Here is an 18,877-nt window from a genome sequence, read left to right as displayed (position 1 = left end):
CGAAAGAAAAAACGGAGCAAATCAAAAAATAAATCATACCAAAGAAACGAGGAATTAGAAATGAAAAATAGTTTTAGTCTTCCTAGATCAATATTGAAAAGAAGCAAAAGTACTAGTTTCTAAAATCATTACTTCACGAAAAACTCCGTTCCTCCGTTTTTCTTTTCTAACGGGGGAAGGGTGTTGTAGCCCGCGAGTGCTACCACAATTAAGTCTCGCATTTCAGCCTAGCAACGAGCTGGCGGAAATGCAAGATTATTACTGCAAAGCAACCTTTGCATTTCGGCATAGCAACGACTTGCGGAAATGCAAGGCTGCAAATTCCATAACGCGTGCGGACAACGATCACTGATCGAACGCAAGCAATGACCGCACGCACATCGAACAATTAGTAATAAAAAGCAAATCTTGCATTTCGACAGGACAACGAACTGCCGAAATGCAAGAGGACGAAGTCCGCATTGCACACGGCACGAATGCCGCTAGTTCGATGACTCCGCGACGCCTATATATTCGGCGGTCTAAGGACCGGCGAGAGAGTCTTGTCAAACATCTAAACGTAACGATACGTTACGCGCGTCGCGAGAACCGAGTCATATTACATCTGCGATAACGAGTGTCGCCGACCGGTCTAAGTCACGAGCGAGGACTTTAACCCGAATATGTTCTTTAATTAAATCAATTCGACAATTGTAACCAACTATTCGAATTGTAACATAAGCAACCAAAGTGTAATCATTCAATCGGGTAATTATAATAATTAAATAAACGGTTAAATGTAATCAGTGGTAATAACCACTCGAAATTGTAAAGTGTAATAATAAATAAAAAGGGGTTATTTTAATAAAAGTGTGGTGCAGTGAGTGTTTGTTCTACGACCTTGACCACTTTCCTCGTTTTCCTCGTGGGTTCCAACCCTTTGAGCGGATCGAATCCCAAATTAATATCTTGTTGCACCGAGAGGTACAACACAGTGCACTCCAAAGTCTAGTAAAAAAATTTAATGATTCATTGACAGAACTCGAAAACAAAGGGCCAACTGCGAAACTGTGGGTGCAGTATCATCGCATGATCACTCTTTTGAAAAATTTCATTGAAGCTGAGAGATGTGCAAATTGGTCACTACATTTGGAAACCGTTATTAGAATGCTACCATTTTTCCACGCAAGCGGACACCATCTTTATGCAAAATCTGCCCATTTATATGTCCAAGACATGCTGTCGCTGAAAGAAAGAATGCCTGCCAATGAATACGATAAGTTCACAAATGGATGTTCTACGATTCGTCGAAGCCATAAGTATAGGTCAGGAATTAGCCCGGACCAGACGATCGAACAAACTTTAATGAGACAACTGAAGACTATTGGAGGACTGACCCAACGAAACATCACCGACAGTTCTTCAGCATCGTGGACATTGGGAATGGTGCATATGCAAAACATTTGCGAAGCGATAGAGAATTTTTCGGGAGTGTCTTGCGCAACTACGGAGCAGCACGTCAATATGCGGCCAACGAGAATAATTCGCGACAATGAAGACGTCGAAAAATTGGATATGTGGCTTGCGTGTCACAACCCATTTCCTGTAACCGATAAGCTGATGTCTATTAGCAGCGGCGTTATTGGAACACCTGAGATAAATTGCCACGAGGCTGAGGAAGTGGGCAGAGAACTAATGCGTGGAATAGTTGGTAAAACTTTCGCTTCTATTACCTCCAAGAAAAAAGGGAAAGTTCAGCCGCTGGCTATAATAAATAGCAGTATAAAAATCGATGCGACAAGGATTCCAATTAATCCACTTTTGTTATTTCAACGGATTTGCGTATTGAAGCACACAGACGACGATATAAAGAAGTATCTGACATATGAGCTCGCCCCTTTCCCGCTGTCTCTCTTCGCTCCGGAGGGCATGCGGAAAACAACGAAGTCTGTTTTGTACACAGCATTCGAACCGTTGAAAACTGTCTTGGAACCGGCCAACAAAATACTGCACGTCATTGATGGTGGGTTTCTGTTACATAAAGTCGTTTGGGATAGATTATCAACATTCGAAGCAATATGCCGAAAATATGTTACGTACGTAAAAAAACATTTCACCAACGATGTCACTGTCATATTCGATGGATATCCAGAGGCCAGTATCGCAGGCACTAAAACTTCTGAAAGATTAAGACGATCTAACATGTGCAGAACGGTTAACATTATCTTTCAGGCAGACACGATTCCGAATATAAGTCAAGAAAAATTCCTGGCTAACGAGAAAAACAAAGATCGTTTAATACAAATGCTTACCTCCTACTTCAAGGAATGTGGAATCGATGTTCAGCAGGCATTCGAAGACGCTGACAGGCTAATTGTTGAAACCGCTATGAATGCTGCTAACAAATACGATTACGTAGAGGTCGTAGGGGAAGATATTGATTTGCTGATTTTAATAACTGGACTCGCGCACCATGTAAGCAATATTTTCTTCATGAAACCAGCAAAAGGAAAGACACCTGCTTCGCGATTTTCTTCTGCGTCATTAAAAAATGAGTCGATCGCTGAGCATATGTTATTCTTGCACGCAATAAGCGGATGCGATACAACGTCAGCATTTTTTAATATTGGAAAAAAAAAGTTTTTAACAGTTTTACAAAAAGATCCTCAACTTCGATCCTCAGCACAGTTCTTCAAGGCGGAAGAAGTCGATCCTGAAGTACTTGCATCTGCGGGTGAACGATTTTTGATCGCAGTGTACGGCGGTGAAAAAAGTGAGACGTCATTGAATTCACTGCGCTTCAAACATTTCGCTAAATCGGTTACGAAAAGCCGCTTCAACATATCCATGCTTCCGCCGACGTCAAGCGCTGCTCGTCACCACATCTTTAGGACCTACCTACAAGTTCAAACGTGGATGGGAAATTACAAGGACCCCGAGGATTGGGGCTGGACAAGACGTAATGGACTTTTAGAACCAGTATGCAATACACGTGAGCCGGCACCTCAAGATTTGTTGAAGATTCTTGCCTGCAAGTGCAAAGGGAGATGTGGTGCAGCATGTGGCTGTAGAAAAGCCGGTCTCGCATGCTCCTCTATTTGCACAAATTGCGACGGACAATCTTGCGACAACACTCCATCCATCGGAGAAGACGTCGACGATAATGAGGACGACGTTGAATTTGAAGATGGACCGAATCTTCAATATTATCACGAAGAGGAAGAAAACAACGACGACACCGCTTCCCTCGACGAATCAACTTCGTCGAATTCGTATGGACCTGCAGCGAAGCGCTCCAGAAATGACAATTAGAAAAATTATTAATTTTACTTTAATTATTATTTTAATTATTATTTTTACTTTTATTATTAATTTTATTTTTATTAATTTTACTTTTAACGTTGCGAGACTTTCGTATGAATTGAATACATATTAATAACAATTTTCACAAATCACTACTTATTAATACATATTTTACATTTTCAATGCATGTTGAATAATACAATTTACATAATACATGAAGTGACTTCATTGAATTTTACATATTTATTGCAACACTATTTTTAAACAATTAGAATATTAAATATTGCTATAATTCATATTATACAATAGTTGCAGTATTTTAAAGTAGTATTTCTTGCTAATTGAACGATACTTTGAAATTTTTTTACTCGATTTCTTATGCATTTACATGTAATGTACGGAAAAACAAGCACCACTTTTATTATAAACAAACATTATTAAAGTCGTTGTCATATTGCATTACGTCCGCCATTTCGACGTCGCGCCGGCACGCGGAGAGAGCAACTTCCAAAGTCTTCCTTGGGCTTAATATACATCGAATCAAAACGAATAATAGCTCAAATTGAAGGAAATTTAAAGGGTTACATCTTTCTAAGGAACGGAATTTCGCCATATACTCACTGAAACGAGCTAATATGAAAAAACAAAAAAAAACTTTTTTTTACGTTTTTCGGCTATATCTATAAAACTATCAATTTTAAGGTTAGGGTCGTCTAGAGGTCTTTCGTAGGGCTTGAAAAGAGCTACAAAATGAGAGGTCACACGTTCATTTTCGATCAAAACTAACCGAGTTATTGCAAAAAAACACTTATTACCCTTCCCCCCGCCCCCCTATAAAATGTGTAAGGCCTATGGATACGACAACTGAGAAATAAGCTTTTCTCAGCACCCCCGACATGCCAGAAAAGGAAAGACAAAATTATCATCACTTTCCAGCAAACGCCATTTTTTTGTCTTAAATGACTGGCCTAAAACTCTATTTCAAATAATTGATTTTTAACTTTATCTTTAATCATTCATTCCATTTTTATATGATTGATTCTATCTCTTTTGAAAGTTTTAAAATCTTTAATTGACCCTTTTTTTATTATTGCATGTGTAATTCAAAGCTTTATAAATCCTTAATTATTAAGAGTATTACATTTAGTAATTATAAATCCTATCTGAGTTTATTTTTTATCAATATTGAAATCATTATGTGGTTTATTCCAATAAGCTTTAATGTCAAAATCTTTAACTAATAATTTTTTTTTATGTATCGTTACTAAAGAGTTTCATTGTTTACTGAAAAATTTATCGTTTGACGAAGTAGTGAATTTAATGTTTATTATTAATGCGTTATTCTTTAATAATTCTAAATTCTTTTTTATTCATACATTTTAAATTCTATTCTTGATTAATATGAAAGGAAACTAGTTTTCATAAAATTGATATTTCTATTTTTAATAAACCTTTTCTGGATTGCTAATTCGTATATATATATATATATATGTGTAAGTATCATTATTAATTCTATTCGTGATTTGATAGGTTTTCTTGAGTGGATTCGATGAGGAAGTTATCTGTGGATATTGGAGTTTAATTTGAAGCGGTGAGATGAGGTCGTCGATGAGGTTCAATGCAAGGGTCTAAGTGTTGGCAAGCGGTTCGTCGCAGGAGTTAGTGTTTCAGGTAATTACTGCGTTATAGCGTAGCGTAGTTAAGAACATTAATATGTATTTATTATTCTGTGTATAATGATGCTAATATTTTTAGATATTGAAACGACGTTTCAATCAAAGTTGATTATTGCCGTAGATATTGATTTATATATGTTAGTTTTACAACGACGTATTACGTTGTTAAGTCGTATGTGTTTTCCTATCATAATTGTAAGTTATATTTGGTTATTGTGTCGATTATAACTGTTTGATATGTATTTTAGATTAAAGGATTATATGAAGTTAGATGCTACTGTTGATCATAATTGTAAGTATAAAAATGTAATTAATTGATTATATAAAGTAATATAATTATTGAATAATATATATATATTTTTTTTAGATTTATCATTGAGGATTACTACTACGGAAGAATTCAAGATTTTTATTATTGTCGCGGAGTGTCGTGTTTTTTTTTTTTTATTATTATATTGGGATAACGGTGTCTCATATTGAGAAATTTTTAAGTCGCTCTAAATTCATTAAGTTTTTTGTTATTAATGGTTGACATGTTTCGCAGTTTATACCGCGTTGTGTTTCTGTCAATAGCTTAAAACATTTTTTGCAATGCATTGTGATATTCTGGAATGTGTCCGATAATGTGTGTATATGGCGTATCGTAGCGTGAGGGTACTTGCGTTTACAGAATACGTGTTCCATGGCAGCGCATTTTTCGCATATGATAATGTGGCTAGTGACTTGTACGTTACGTCTTAGGTGACATACTAAATCATAAGCTTGTGCCATTCCTGGTGTTGAGTAGCTTACATAGATCGTTTCTCTTCGCGTGACTTGTTGTCCTGTAGTTGGTTCCTGGGTTGTCTCACTCGGGATATTATCAGCGATTGAGCAGGTAGACGTGGTGTTATCTTCTGGTGTTGTATGGTCGGGATTCCTGGCGGAACCTGGCGTTGGTAAAAGGGGTGTCTCCTCCTCCGTTTCTATTGCTGCCAGAATGCTGCTAATTTCGTCGCTTATTTCCTCTAATACGTCCATTAACATGTTGGAAAGTCTTCTATTTGGCATCTTTATTTATTTTGGTAAAAAGGGAATTTAATTAATTTATTGCTTTATTATTAAGGATTGGTCATGCGGCTTACAGTTTCGGACTTTTATTCCGGTGTTACTTCTTTGTGAATATTTCTTGTTGGTCTCTTGCACCTTTCCTCCGGCTTGGTTGAGAATAGACTGAGATTTGTCTCTCATTGTCATTAGGAAGATTAGTGGAGGGGACAATGCAAATCCTTTGTCTTACCATTGATACTTGATACAGATTGATTGATTAGCGTCTCCCGGAATTGTGATAAGAGGTGGTCGCGAGATGATCAGGCCTTCTTTCCGATCGATGATTCATCATCCTATGCCAGTGGCGCGAGCAATTTTTAATTCATCCATGTGCACTATTTTCGTTTTTGTTCTTGTGAGGGCTATTCTAGCATTATGATTTTTCAATATTTCCAGAATTTGAAAAGGTCCGTCATAATTATCATCTAACTTACTGCGTTTCTTTTCTTTAATCAAATAGACATATTCGCCTGCTTTGTAATTCCGTCGTTTCAAAATTTTCTTGTCGTAGTAATATTTTGATCTATGTTTTGCTTGATTCAAATTTGTATCTGCGAGTTTTCTAAGGTCGTTCGTTTTGTCAATTAATTCATCGACATAATCTATGTTTCTAAAGTATCATTCGGTTTAAATTCTGATGGTAGTCTTGCTATTTTTCCAAATAGTAATTCGTGAGGAGTAAATTTTGTTCCTTCTTGTACACTTGTATTATATGAAAATATTGCATGTTCGAGCCAATTGTCCCAATCTTTTTCATCTGATATGTAATGCTTTAAATATTCTGTCAATACGTGATGGCTTCTTTCCAATGATCCGTTTGATTGTGGATGAAAAGCGGAGGTTTTATACTGTTTTATTTTAAAATATCTTGCAAATCTTTTCATCATAGCACTTGTGAAATTCGTTCCTTGATCTGTTAATATTGCTTTAGGGCTTCCAAATTGACATATAAATTTTCGTGTAAATGCTTCAGCTATTTCGCTTGAATTTGCTTGTCTTAATGGAATAGCGAGAGAATATTTAGTTAATAAATCTTGCACTGTTAGTATATATGTATGTCCATTCATTGTCGTAGGAAGAGGTCCAAGTATGTCTAATGAAACTTTGTCAAATGCGTCGGCTGTCGTATCAGTTATTATCATCTGTTGCTTTGGTTTTACTCTTACAAGTTTTTTCTTTTGACAGCTATTACATGTTTGAATATATTTTTCAATTTCACTTGCTGTATTCTTATGTTGAGGTGAGCGATATGCGTATATTGGTTTATCAATTTCGTAATCCATTTTTTCAATGTCATGTATGGCAGGTGTCACAGGTATGTCTGCTTCTTCGATTAAATCAAAATTTTGCGAGGCCATAGGAATTTGTAATGGTATTCTTGGAGATATTTTTGAAGGTGTCTTTGGAGATAATTTTCCAAAGTTCTGTAATGCTGTAGGGAATGTGTGTACTTCGGCTTGTACTTTGATATTTCTTTGAACTATAAAACTATCACTTGAGTCGCTTGCTTGCTTTTGTGTTTTTTCTGGAATTTCGTTTTCTTTATCTTTATGTTTCCGTTTCTTTCTTTCGCGTAGTTGTGGTTGTGATGCGAAAATTGGGCTGTCAGAATGAGATGATATATCCATGTTATTTTCAGGAGTTGAAATTTCTTGATGTATTTCGTTGTGTTCTTCAATGTACTTGGAGAGAGTCTGCATTATCGGCTTCAGGCATATGTTTATTACTAGTAACGGGGGAGTCTTTTTTACCATGTATTCGTTTTCTTGTGACATTTTCAATGTCAGGCGGAACATTTTCGTCTATTATTTCATCTTAATTGCTGCGTCGTGGTTTTTTACGTTTCTTCCGTCGTCGTCGTTCTTCGTGATTCGACGAGCTTTCTTCTCTCTTGCGTTTTTCACTTTTATATCGTATATTTGTCTGATCTGTTTCCCAGTCTGTTTCGTATGAAGAGCTTGTAGTATCGTCATCAGTTTTAGAGTTTTGTTCGTTATCTGTATCTATGTAAGGAGATAATTCTGCAGGTTTAATCTTCTTATGAGGAGCGGGATTTCCAGATTCATCGTTACTTAGTGGTACTGGACGTTTTGCAGTAGGATGTGTTACTTTTAATTTCTTATGTTCATGCTCTGATGATCCACTTTGTTGTACCTCTCGGTGCAACAAGATATTATTTTGGGATTCGATCCGCTCAAAGGGTTGGAACCCACGAGGAAAACAAGGAAAGTGGTCAAGGTCGTAGAACAAACACACACTGCACCACACTTTTATTAAAATAACCCCTTTTATTTATTATAACACTTACAATTTCGAGTGGTTATTACCACTGATTACATTTAACCCTTTGTTGAATTGGTACAATTACCCGATTAAAAGATTACACTTTGATTGTTACAATTCGAGTAGTTGATTATAATAGTTGGATTTAATTAAAAGAATAATACTCGGGTTAAAGTCCTCGCTCGTGACTTAGACCGGTCGGCGACACTCGTTATCGCGGATGTAATATGACTCGGTTCTCGCGACGCGCGTAACGTATCGTTACGTTTAGATGTATGACAAGACTCTCTGCTCCGCAATTAGGCGGTCGCTTATATTGGGTTTGATAATGTCGCTTTTGGTCGCCGATCGGACCATATATGGTAATATTCATCGCGCTAGAGGCGCGATCACGTGATTAAAGAATCTGCAATCTTGCATTTCCGCTGTCGGTTGTCACGCCGAATGCAAGTAGGTATGATATCGCGCGCGCTATGGTCTTCCATCGTTGCTTTATTCGCGCGCGGTTTTCAGGAATGTGCAGACTTGCATTTCCGGTGCCGGTTGCTATGCCGGTTGAAATGAAATAACTGATAAAATAAGTGATAGCCATTCGGGCTATAACAACTTGTTGTAGGTAATGCTCGTTTAGCTTCTAGAGGATAAATTGCTTTTATTTCATTGAGAATAACAGGATTTCGTGATAAAGCATCAGCGTTTTGATTTTTCTTTCCAGGTATATATTTAATTTCGTAATTATATTTTGCTAATTTCAATCTCCATCGCATTAATCGTGAAGTCGGATCTGCGACTGAGTTTAACCATACGAGAGGCTTGTGATCTATGATCAATGTAAATTTCTTTCCATAGACATAAGGTCTAAAGTGTTTTACTGCGTATATGAGCGCTAATAATTCTCGTTCTGTCGGTGAGTAACGTGTTTCTGCGTTGTTGAGTACTCTAGATGCGTAAGCAATAGGTAAATCGTTTCCAACAATACCTTGACTTAATATAGCGCCAATTGCGTAACCAGATGCGTCAGTGGTGATAATAAATGGTTCGTTATAATTCGGATATTGTAATATAGGTTCGGAGTAAAAGTATTTCTTTTAATTTTTCAAATGCTTGTTGCTGTCGATCTGTCCATTGAAATGCTACAGTCTGTTTAGTTAGATCAGATAGAGGCTTGGCAATCTTTGAGAAATTTTCATTAAATCTTCGATAGTATCCTACTAATCCAAGGAATTGTTTAATATTTTTTCGAGTCTTTGGTGTAGGAATATTTTTAACAGCTGCTATTTTAGCGGGGTCAGGTTGAACTCCATGTTCGGTTATAATGTGTCCAAGGTAAACTACTTCTCTTTTTAAAAATTCACATTTGTCTGGTTGTAGTGAGAGATTACCGTCAGATAATCTTTTCAAAAGTCTGTCGAATTTTATTTCGTGTCCTTCGAGTGAGGGTGCGTATATAACGATATCATAAAGATATACAAATAGTTCGATACCTTGTGTTATGCCATAGCGGTCAGTCCCAATTTATTTCTCACGGACGTGTGACTGCCACAGCTTTTGGTGGGATAGGTTAGGAGAAATTAGTGAAAATTTTATTTTATTTATTGATATCTTTTCCTCGAGATAAATAAATAAGTTGGATCATCATCGCTGTACGGGGTATCTCCCGAATGTATTAAATATTGAATAAAATCATTTAAAGTCGGGGAGCAAATATTGCAAAAGTTAACTAAGGACATTCTTACGTATTGCTGATTTCAACCTGCACATTTGTCGTTATCAAATATTTCCCCGATTTACATATAATGTGAAAATATGTTAATATAGAATCCCTGGTCGTAGGAAGATTTTTCAGAATAACAAGTGGTACAAATTCTTAAATTATTTAATATGTGTTCATAGTACCATTCCGTGCAGCAGCGAGCCGTGTCGACCCAAGCTTGGGGTGGAGAGCGAGATATTAAATTCAAATTTCCATTAATAACTGCCCTTGATGGGGGACACATGAATAATTAAAAATATTCTTCAAAAACGATATTTATCGTGCAGCCCGGTTCGTCGTAGGGGTTACTGCCGGAGTGAATTAAATACTGGACGAATTCACGAAAAGCGTCAGGACAGCGATCACAGTGTTGTATTGGTCGACTATTAGCGTGGCCACCGTGGCATTTATAGCAATTATCGAAATCGTAATTAATTTCAAAGGAAATATAGTGACGTATTACGCCTATGTAATTAGCTCTCTCGACAAGGGTGTATCCATGATAGCAATCGAAACAAAGTTTATAACCGGTTTCTGTATTACGATAAAATGTTGCGATGCAAAAACGCGCTGTTTCCAACCAAGCTTGGTACGGCAAGGCCGCGTCAGTAACGACTGAAACGGGAGCCGAAGCTCTCCTTTGATCAGACATGCAGCCGTAAAATTACTTATTCTAATAACTCACTATATTGTATAAATGGGCTCCAAAATATTCAAATGATCACAAGGCGTTGCGAGCGGTCAACGCAATAAAATAGAGATATGTGATATGTTGCGAGCGGTCAACATATTTAATAAATTCTAAATATCTTTGAGTGAAAGCGTCAATGTTAAATAGCGTGAATTAATCAATTAATGTATTATTAAATAATCTTAAAAGAGTTTATTGTGTAAATGAATAATGGTATGAGCCTCCCTAAAAATACCGTACGCGGTGCCGCGTTGTTATAACACTTGTATTCCCACTAACCTTTTCATTAACTTACTTGTTAAATAGTAGTACACTGAGTGTATAGGCTCCTTTTCCGGTACAGGCTGTCGTCATCCGGTTGGAATGCAGTCAACAGGTCCCAGGCGACGGCGATAAGGTTGGCTGGCTGGCTACGATGTTGATGTATGCGGCTGCCGATAACGCGCCCTTATCTCGCAAACGCGCACTAACTGGATTGACGCGGACAAAGGATAGGATGCTAAATTGTAATAAATGAATCTTCAGAGTTAATTAAGGATTAATTAATTGAATATATTGTCAAGTATTGATACAAAAGTAATTATAATTAAACAGTGAAACATAAAACTCGGTTAATTAGTCGATTAACTAACACGTCTTTAACAATAATGTAATATAAATGTGAACGTTGAATAGTAATCACTAATAATTATATTCAAGGTAAATAACGTAGTTATAAATTGTAATAATCGATTAATAATTATGGAGTAATAATATGAACTTGTATTATAATCGCTTGTAACGTATGGCGTATAATGAACTTAATTATTGAATTAATTAAAGAAAGGAATTGGATTGTAAAGGAATTTGTCGCCTCTGATGAAGCGGAGTAACTCGGAGTGAAAGTGTGCACTAAGCAGGGACTTGACGGCTTACACTTGAATGCGTCTTGACAGTAGGAGATCCGGAGTTGAACTGAGGAGTAGTGTTGGCTAAACCTCGATAGTGCTATCGAATACTATCGATAGTTTTTACTATCGAATACATTCGAATGTTTCGAAAACTATCGAAATTTTATTATCAACCCAATAGTACCAACAACCGCCGCAGTCACCTGCCGGACACAGCGGCAGCCACCAACAATATTGCAACTTTAAACTTTAAAGTCGAAACCCATACTCAACAATACAATAGGGCTGCGCACAATGGAGGAACAGATATTAGATGTTAAAATATTAACCTATCAGAATCGTGTATTCCGGTGTAACTGGTATCTGATAGGTTATCTAATATTTTAATATCTAATATCTGTTCCTCCATTATACGCAGCCTTATAGAAAACGCATGAAAAATGCGTTAGTGGTTATTTTCTTTTTCGGACGCATACTTATAAAAACGCATGCGCATGTGGCCACAAAATATGAAAATGTGACCGCAGTGTATGCTCACATCGCAGTGTTAAGCGGGCAGCACAGACTTTTACATAACGTATAATACATAGTAAATAAGAGAATCAACCAATCTGAAGTCCTCCTTTCCTTCTACTTCAACGAAAAGAAATACTTTGATTGGCTGATTCTCTTATGCACTATGTATTATGCGTTATGCAAAAGCTTGTGTTTGGGCTCTTACGTGACCATGGCTGCGTTCTGTTTCAGGCATATGAGCGCATTTTGCCCGATATTTCATGTGTCGGTCGACAAACTTTTCAAGCACGTTGATTGGCTATAGGACAGAGAGATTCTCGGATCTCTCTGTTTTACAGCCAATAAACAGGCTTGAAAAGCCTTGTCGTACGACACATGAAATATCGGCCTTTAGGGGAATGCGCGCATATGCGTCAAACGGAACGTAGCCCATGACATATATCCTAACCTCAATAGTCGTCAATTTTAACATTTAATATATCGTTTCGCGGGGTAGAGCGACGCTTATTTCTGCCAGATTCTTTCGTTTTATAAAAAAAAAAACGCGTCTAATGAGTATAATTTAATCGATTTTTGAGACCATTACACATTTTATTGCACCTTTACCGACTTGGCTTTTTCATGGAACTGTTAAGTATAACTTTACTATTATTCAATATACTTTACGAATGAGAAGACCTCATCAAAGTTAAACTGAGCCGCTGGATCGAAGAACAAAGATATTCAAAAAATTTTTAAAGTGAATCGTATAATTTTTTTTTTCAGAAGCATGAAATCTCTGGTATGGAAAATTTTTACCAAAAATAAAGATGGATCTTTCGCCAAATGCAATATTTGTAAAAACGAATACAGGACCAGTGGGAACACTTCAAATTTGTTGGATCACTGTAAGCGAAAACACAAATTACAATTGGATAGATTACGGAAACAAAATGATGTTGAAACAACAAGTGAATCAGATGCAGACGATTGTGATGATCCGGTTGCTGGTCCAAGTACAACTGTAAAGCGACGAAAGGTCACAATCAAGAATTACATGACGAAGCAATATGTTCCTTACGATAAAAATAGCGATCGTAAAATTAAATTAGACCAGTTATTGGTAGAATATGTAGCACATGATCTTGAACCATTTCGTATAGTAGAACGAAAGTACTTTCAACGATTTATTCACGAGCTAGATAATAAATATGAATTGCCGTCTCGAACGCAATTGAAGGATGTTTTACTTCCGAAACTTTACAATCAAATGAAAGCTATCTTGGTCAAAATTCTGTCTACTGTAAATCATATATCCATAACAACGGATATGTGGATGTCTACAGCAAATGATGGTATCTTGACGCTTACGATTCATTTTATATATGATAATGATATCAAATCAGCGATGCTAGAAATTCGGAAAGTAGTAGGACACCACACGGCAGAGCATATTGCGAAAGTAAAAATCACGATACATAATATATTTATTGAGTCTGTTTTAGTTTAATTGATTTAGCTATATTTGAAAATAATAAATAGTAGCACAATTCAATAATTTTAACACAAATCTTTTCAAGAGCTAGATGAGATACTACGAGAGTGGAATATTCGTGAGAAAATTTTTGTAATGGTATCTGATAATGCGTCAAATATGATAAAAACCGCTGCAATTTTAAAAATTCGTCATTCAGCATGTTTTGCACATACGATTAATTTAGTCACGTTAGATGCATTAGAAACAACAAGTGTGAAACCAATTTTGAAACATGTAAAAGAGATTGTTACATATTTCCGAAGCAGTACGGTAGCAATGGACAAGTTCCGAGATATGTAAAAACAACTTCACAAAGAAGAGCTTAAACTTTTACAAGATACTCCGACACGATGGAATAGTTCTTTCTACATGATTCAGCGAATATTAAAAGTTCGCGACTCATTACTATTAGCAATGTTGAATTTGCGAAAATCTCCCAATTCTTTGACAGCTGAAGACATATTGATTTTAGAAGATCTAATTTTAATTTTAAATCCTTTGGAATTGGCGACAAAAGATATCTCTGGAAGTCAGTATGTGACAATGTCTTTAATAATTCCATTAATAAATGGCATTTCATCAAAATTATACTCTGTTGAAAATTCGCTTAAAACCAACGTAGGAAAAGAAGTTTTTGAAAAATTAAAATCCTAAGTTGTAACTCGACTTTATCCGTACGAATTAAGAACAGCAAACATTATGGCAACGATACTAGATCCAAGGTACAAAATGCTTGCTTTTAGAAATAATAGTCAAAAAGAAAATGCGGATAAATTATTTCTTAATATTTTGACTGCGGAATTTAATTCCAAACAATATGTAGATGAAAATAAAAGCATTGATTCGTTGACGTCAAGCAATTTAGAAAAAGAGGACGATTTATTATACTTTATTGACAATCTTAAAAAGACTACCTACGAAAAATCATCATCAACCGCTGAAGCAATAATATGTGCAAGGCAATATTTAGAATTGAAAACTTGTGAACGATCACATTCTGTTTTTCAGTTTTGGAAAAATTATCCATCAGATACATTAAGATCATTAGCACATAAATATTTATCAATCCCGGGTTCGTCTGTACCATCCGAACAAGTGTTTTCGAATGCTGGACTAATTCTTACTGATCGCCGAAATAGATTAAAGCCAGAAAAATTAAATTTTTTGTTGTTTATACGCCAAAATTCATGGCTAACATCATACTCTGTAAATAATTGAAAAATTGTTATAGAGATTATTTTATAACATCAACACAATTATGCGAGTTAATAATAATTTTCATAATTCTTTGATTACATATTATATAATATGTTATTTTTTATTCTTTATGGCAAATTGCAATGTAATAATTTCTCGTTTAGTACAAAGATCCTGTGATACATTATTACATAGTGATATAGTATGTATGAGACATACGACATGTATGTACTATTGTACTGTAAGGCTGCGTTCCGATATCACTGCTAGTACTGAAAATCTATGGTATACGTTACGTATATTATAGATTTAGCATTGTTCATTCACTGGTAGTGAAGATTGGAACGCAGCCTAAGTTATATGTTGTAACAATAAAGTAAGGTATATATATAATTTATTATAACAATAAAATAAGATATATATTGCAATGATGGATGTTTCAATAACGATTTCTTATGAAAAAGGTTTGGTCGGAGAAACGTTTTACAAATTTTAGCCTCAAATGCAAAAATTTAATTAAATATAGAAATACATTTTTTTAAATATTGAATTATTATAGTTTATTATATATATATATATATACATATATATATAAATAAAATTAATTGAAATTTATATATATATAATTACAATTTTATATATATATATATATATAAATTCGGCAGCTTATTAATTTATTATTTATCCCATTTTAATTGCTTGGATTATGTAGATTTTGAATTATTAATCACTTTATTTATTTATTGTATTTTCTTCTTCTAAGTAAGATAATTGAATCGACAAATGGGATTAAGTCCAAAAATTCAATTTTTTTTTTTATTATCGATAGTATCGATATTTTTTCTACTATCAAAGATCTCTCGATAGTTTTTACTATTCATTCAAAAACTATCGAATAGTTGGACTATCGAGGTTTAGCCAACACTACTGAGGAGCTGGCGGCGATGATCCGCATAAAGAAGAGAGCGTAAGAGGCCCGCTGGACGGGACCGCTGAGGTAGGAGGCGGCGAAAGTGGGGACCGCTAAGGAAGGGGTAACAGAGCGAAAAACAGCACAAAGAGAAGAGCGCGATAACTCACGCTTAGGATGCGGTGAACATCTTAGGATGCACCGGGAAAACTTAGGATGCTTGGAAAGAGTCTTAGGATGATTAATACACATATATATATAATCGCGAGTACTTAGCCGCGTTTTAAGATATAACTTATATGTTGGCCTTCTTATACATATTTCTAAAGACATTTAAACTCGCATAATGTAAAGGATATAATTAATGTGAGGAATATAGAAGCATAATTACTAATAGAAAATTTAGCGTAACTTAATAAAGAAATACAGCGTAATTAATATATCTAGTCGCTCCTAAAAGATAGCTTAACATAAAAAATGATGAAAGATATAATATTCAATAGAAAATCTAACATATTTAAAAGCAACTTAATGAATTTAATGAACATAAAGAACTTTAATAAATGCAATAAATCTTAACATAGCAGAATAAAGATTATAATATAATAATTAAATAGAACATTACTTTAACTGATTATTAATTAAATGAACTGATTATTGGTTGGAAATAAGATATAAGAACAGGCAAAAATATTGTTAGCAAAAATGAAAAATACATTCCGCAGGGATGTAACACCCCCCCCCCCCCCCCTTATAAGAGAATGTTACCGGAGGCTAGTCTTTATCATTAGTTTGCACATTTTTACGTAAATAGTCGCGTAAGACAGAGCAAGAGTATTCTTTTACTCGCATAGGCGGTTCGTTGTCTTTGACAACATCAACACTTGTCGAGGCACTGGGGTGGACTTGGCAGGGGAGTAGAGTTTCGGTCGCTGAAGAATACATTCCGCAGAGATGTAACACTTGTAATCCAGATAAAACTTGATCCATTAAGCGTTGAAATGTAGCGGGGGCATTTTTAAGTCCAAATGGCATTCGGTTGTATTGAAAGTGTCCGTAGGGAGTTGAGAATGCAGTTTTATGTTTATCTTCGTTGCTCATTTTTATTTGATGAAATCCAGAGCCTAAGACGAATATAGAAAAATATTTTGCACTTCCAAGTTGATCAAGAATGTCTACGATATTTGGTAAAGGTTATGCATCACCGATGGTTTTTTCATTGAGTGCGCGAAAATCTATAACAAGTCGCCACTTTTTATTTCCTTGCGAGTCGTCCTTCTTCGGTACTATCCATAACGGAGAGTTATACGGAGAGGTTGAAGCTTCGATTATCCCTTTGTTAAGCATGTCATCGATCTGTCGTATCTCTTCTTTGTGTACTTGAGGATAGCGATACTGTTTAACATTAATCGGTTGCTCGTCAGTAGTGGGGATTCGATGAGTCACTGCACTTGTGGCTCCCAGTGCTTCTCCTGGCAAATGAAATCTATCGGCGTGTCGCGAAATTAAATTTATAACGTTATCATATTCTCCTTCATTTAAATGTTCGAGTCGCGATAAACTTATTATTTCTTCTACTCTGTCTCGTGTAGAATGTTCATGATTTTCTTGTTCGACAAGGGTGTTTCCTTCTTCAAATGGATACAGGTGTATCGTGGGTATCTCTACTTCAGGATATTGATATCCTCGTCAGTATTCACGATGTATAAATGTGCTTTACCTTGACGATTAGATACGACTGCGTTTCCCAGATATACTTGAGGTCCGGCATCCAATGACAGTATATATCCATATTGAATTTCCGGGTCTGCAACATGAACATACATTTGCTTACGTGTTCGTGCTGGTACTTGAACTGTTTCATCGTTCTGAAAGTAGTATGCTATGCCTTTGGTAACAAGACATTCCCTCAGGTAGTCAATTGTCACCTTATGATTTCGGAAGAATTCCGTACCTATGATTGCGTCTGCACCAATAGGGAACTCGTCCGAGACAACGTGGAACAAAACATTATCGTCAGAAATGCGCAAAGTTGCTACGCCTACTGTTCGTGTTCGTCCTTTCGTTATTCCAGTGAGCTCGAAAACTGTCCGAGAATCAATAGCTACTTCGTTTTTCAATAACGATCTTTTTATAAGATTCAAGTCAGAACCTGTATCAATCATGAAACTAGCGCGATTGTCAATGAGATCATCACTCGGTAGTGTAATATTAGGGGGTCGATTAGTCACATCGTTCGTGATTCCTATGTGAGCATATCCGTCTGCTGTCCTTGAGCTATGCGGCGCACCCGTGGGCGTTCGTTCAGCGCAGCGCCTACTCGCTGTACCCTCTCTTGGTTTCCCTGCGTTGCATTGCGAATATTATTATTATTAAATCTTATTTGATTTTGATCTTCAGGCGGTCGTGGCGATCTATAACGTTCGTTATTATACTGTCTCTTACGACATTGATCAAGAGTATGTCCTGGAGTTTTACAATATCGACAGAATGTTCCTACATTTCTGTTATTCACGGCGTACTGTTGATTGAAGCGATTATTCATAACGTTTAGATTACTTATCGGCGATTGCGGTTGTAATGCTCGGCACTGAGCGCGTACGTGACCTACTTTCATGCAGAACGTACAAACTTTTAGTTACCACTGTACGTGTGATACGCGTGCTAGTGGATTGACTATACTGCACGAGAGTGATTCATGACCGTATCCAAAGCAATTATTACAGCGTAGAGATTGCATAAGACCTTCGGCTATTTTCGTTCTTTGCCTATGCTCATTATAATCCGTTTCAGCTTTGATTGCAAATTCAATGGCGTTATTTTATGTTAAAATTTCGCGAGATTGCAGTCTCGTATATATGCCATTATTTAAACCAGTTAGAAAATTTTTTACAGCGATTGTTTCTGCGGAGTTAATAAATTGTGCAGCTTGATTTGGATTTCACTTTGATATGTAGATTTTAATTGATGCAAAATCATTGATACACGACTACCATAATCTACGACTGTTTCTCCATGTAATTGAGAAGTTGAGTATACTGGTGCGAAACGAGTTTTTAAACAATTTAATAATG

General features: G+C 36.0%; 1 protein-coding gene across 1 annotated transcript; it reads left to right on the top strand.

Moving 5' to 3' along the window:
* Positions 1 to 12,949: 12,949 nt before the first annotated feature.
* On the top strand, positions 12,950 to 15,864 carry LOC108771282 (zinc finger BED domain-containing protein 1). Its single transcript, XM_018541440.1, has 2 exons — positions 12,950 to 13,621; positions 15,793 to 15,864. The coding sequence occupies exons 1-2, from the start codon at positions 12,950 to 12,952 to the stop codon at positions 15,862 to 15,864; spliced, it is 744 nt and encodes a 247-aa protein (XP_018396942.1).
* Positions 15,865 to 18,877: the final 3,013 nt, after the last annotated feature.

Source organism: Cyphomyrmex costatus, unplaced genomic scaffold (assembly GCF_001594065.2).
Source record: "Cyphomyrmex costatus isolate MS0001 unplaced genomic scaffold, Ccosl1.0 scaffold2874, whole genome shotgun sequence".
Taxonomy (NCBI): domain Eukaryota; kingdom Metazoa; phylum Arthropoda; class Insecta; order Hymenoptera; family Formicidae; genus Cyphomyrmex; species Cyphomyrmex costatus.
Note: the sequence above shows the minus strand (reverse complement) of the source record. Positions and strands in the feature narration are given on the sequence as shown.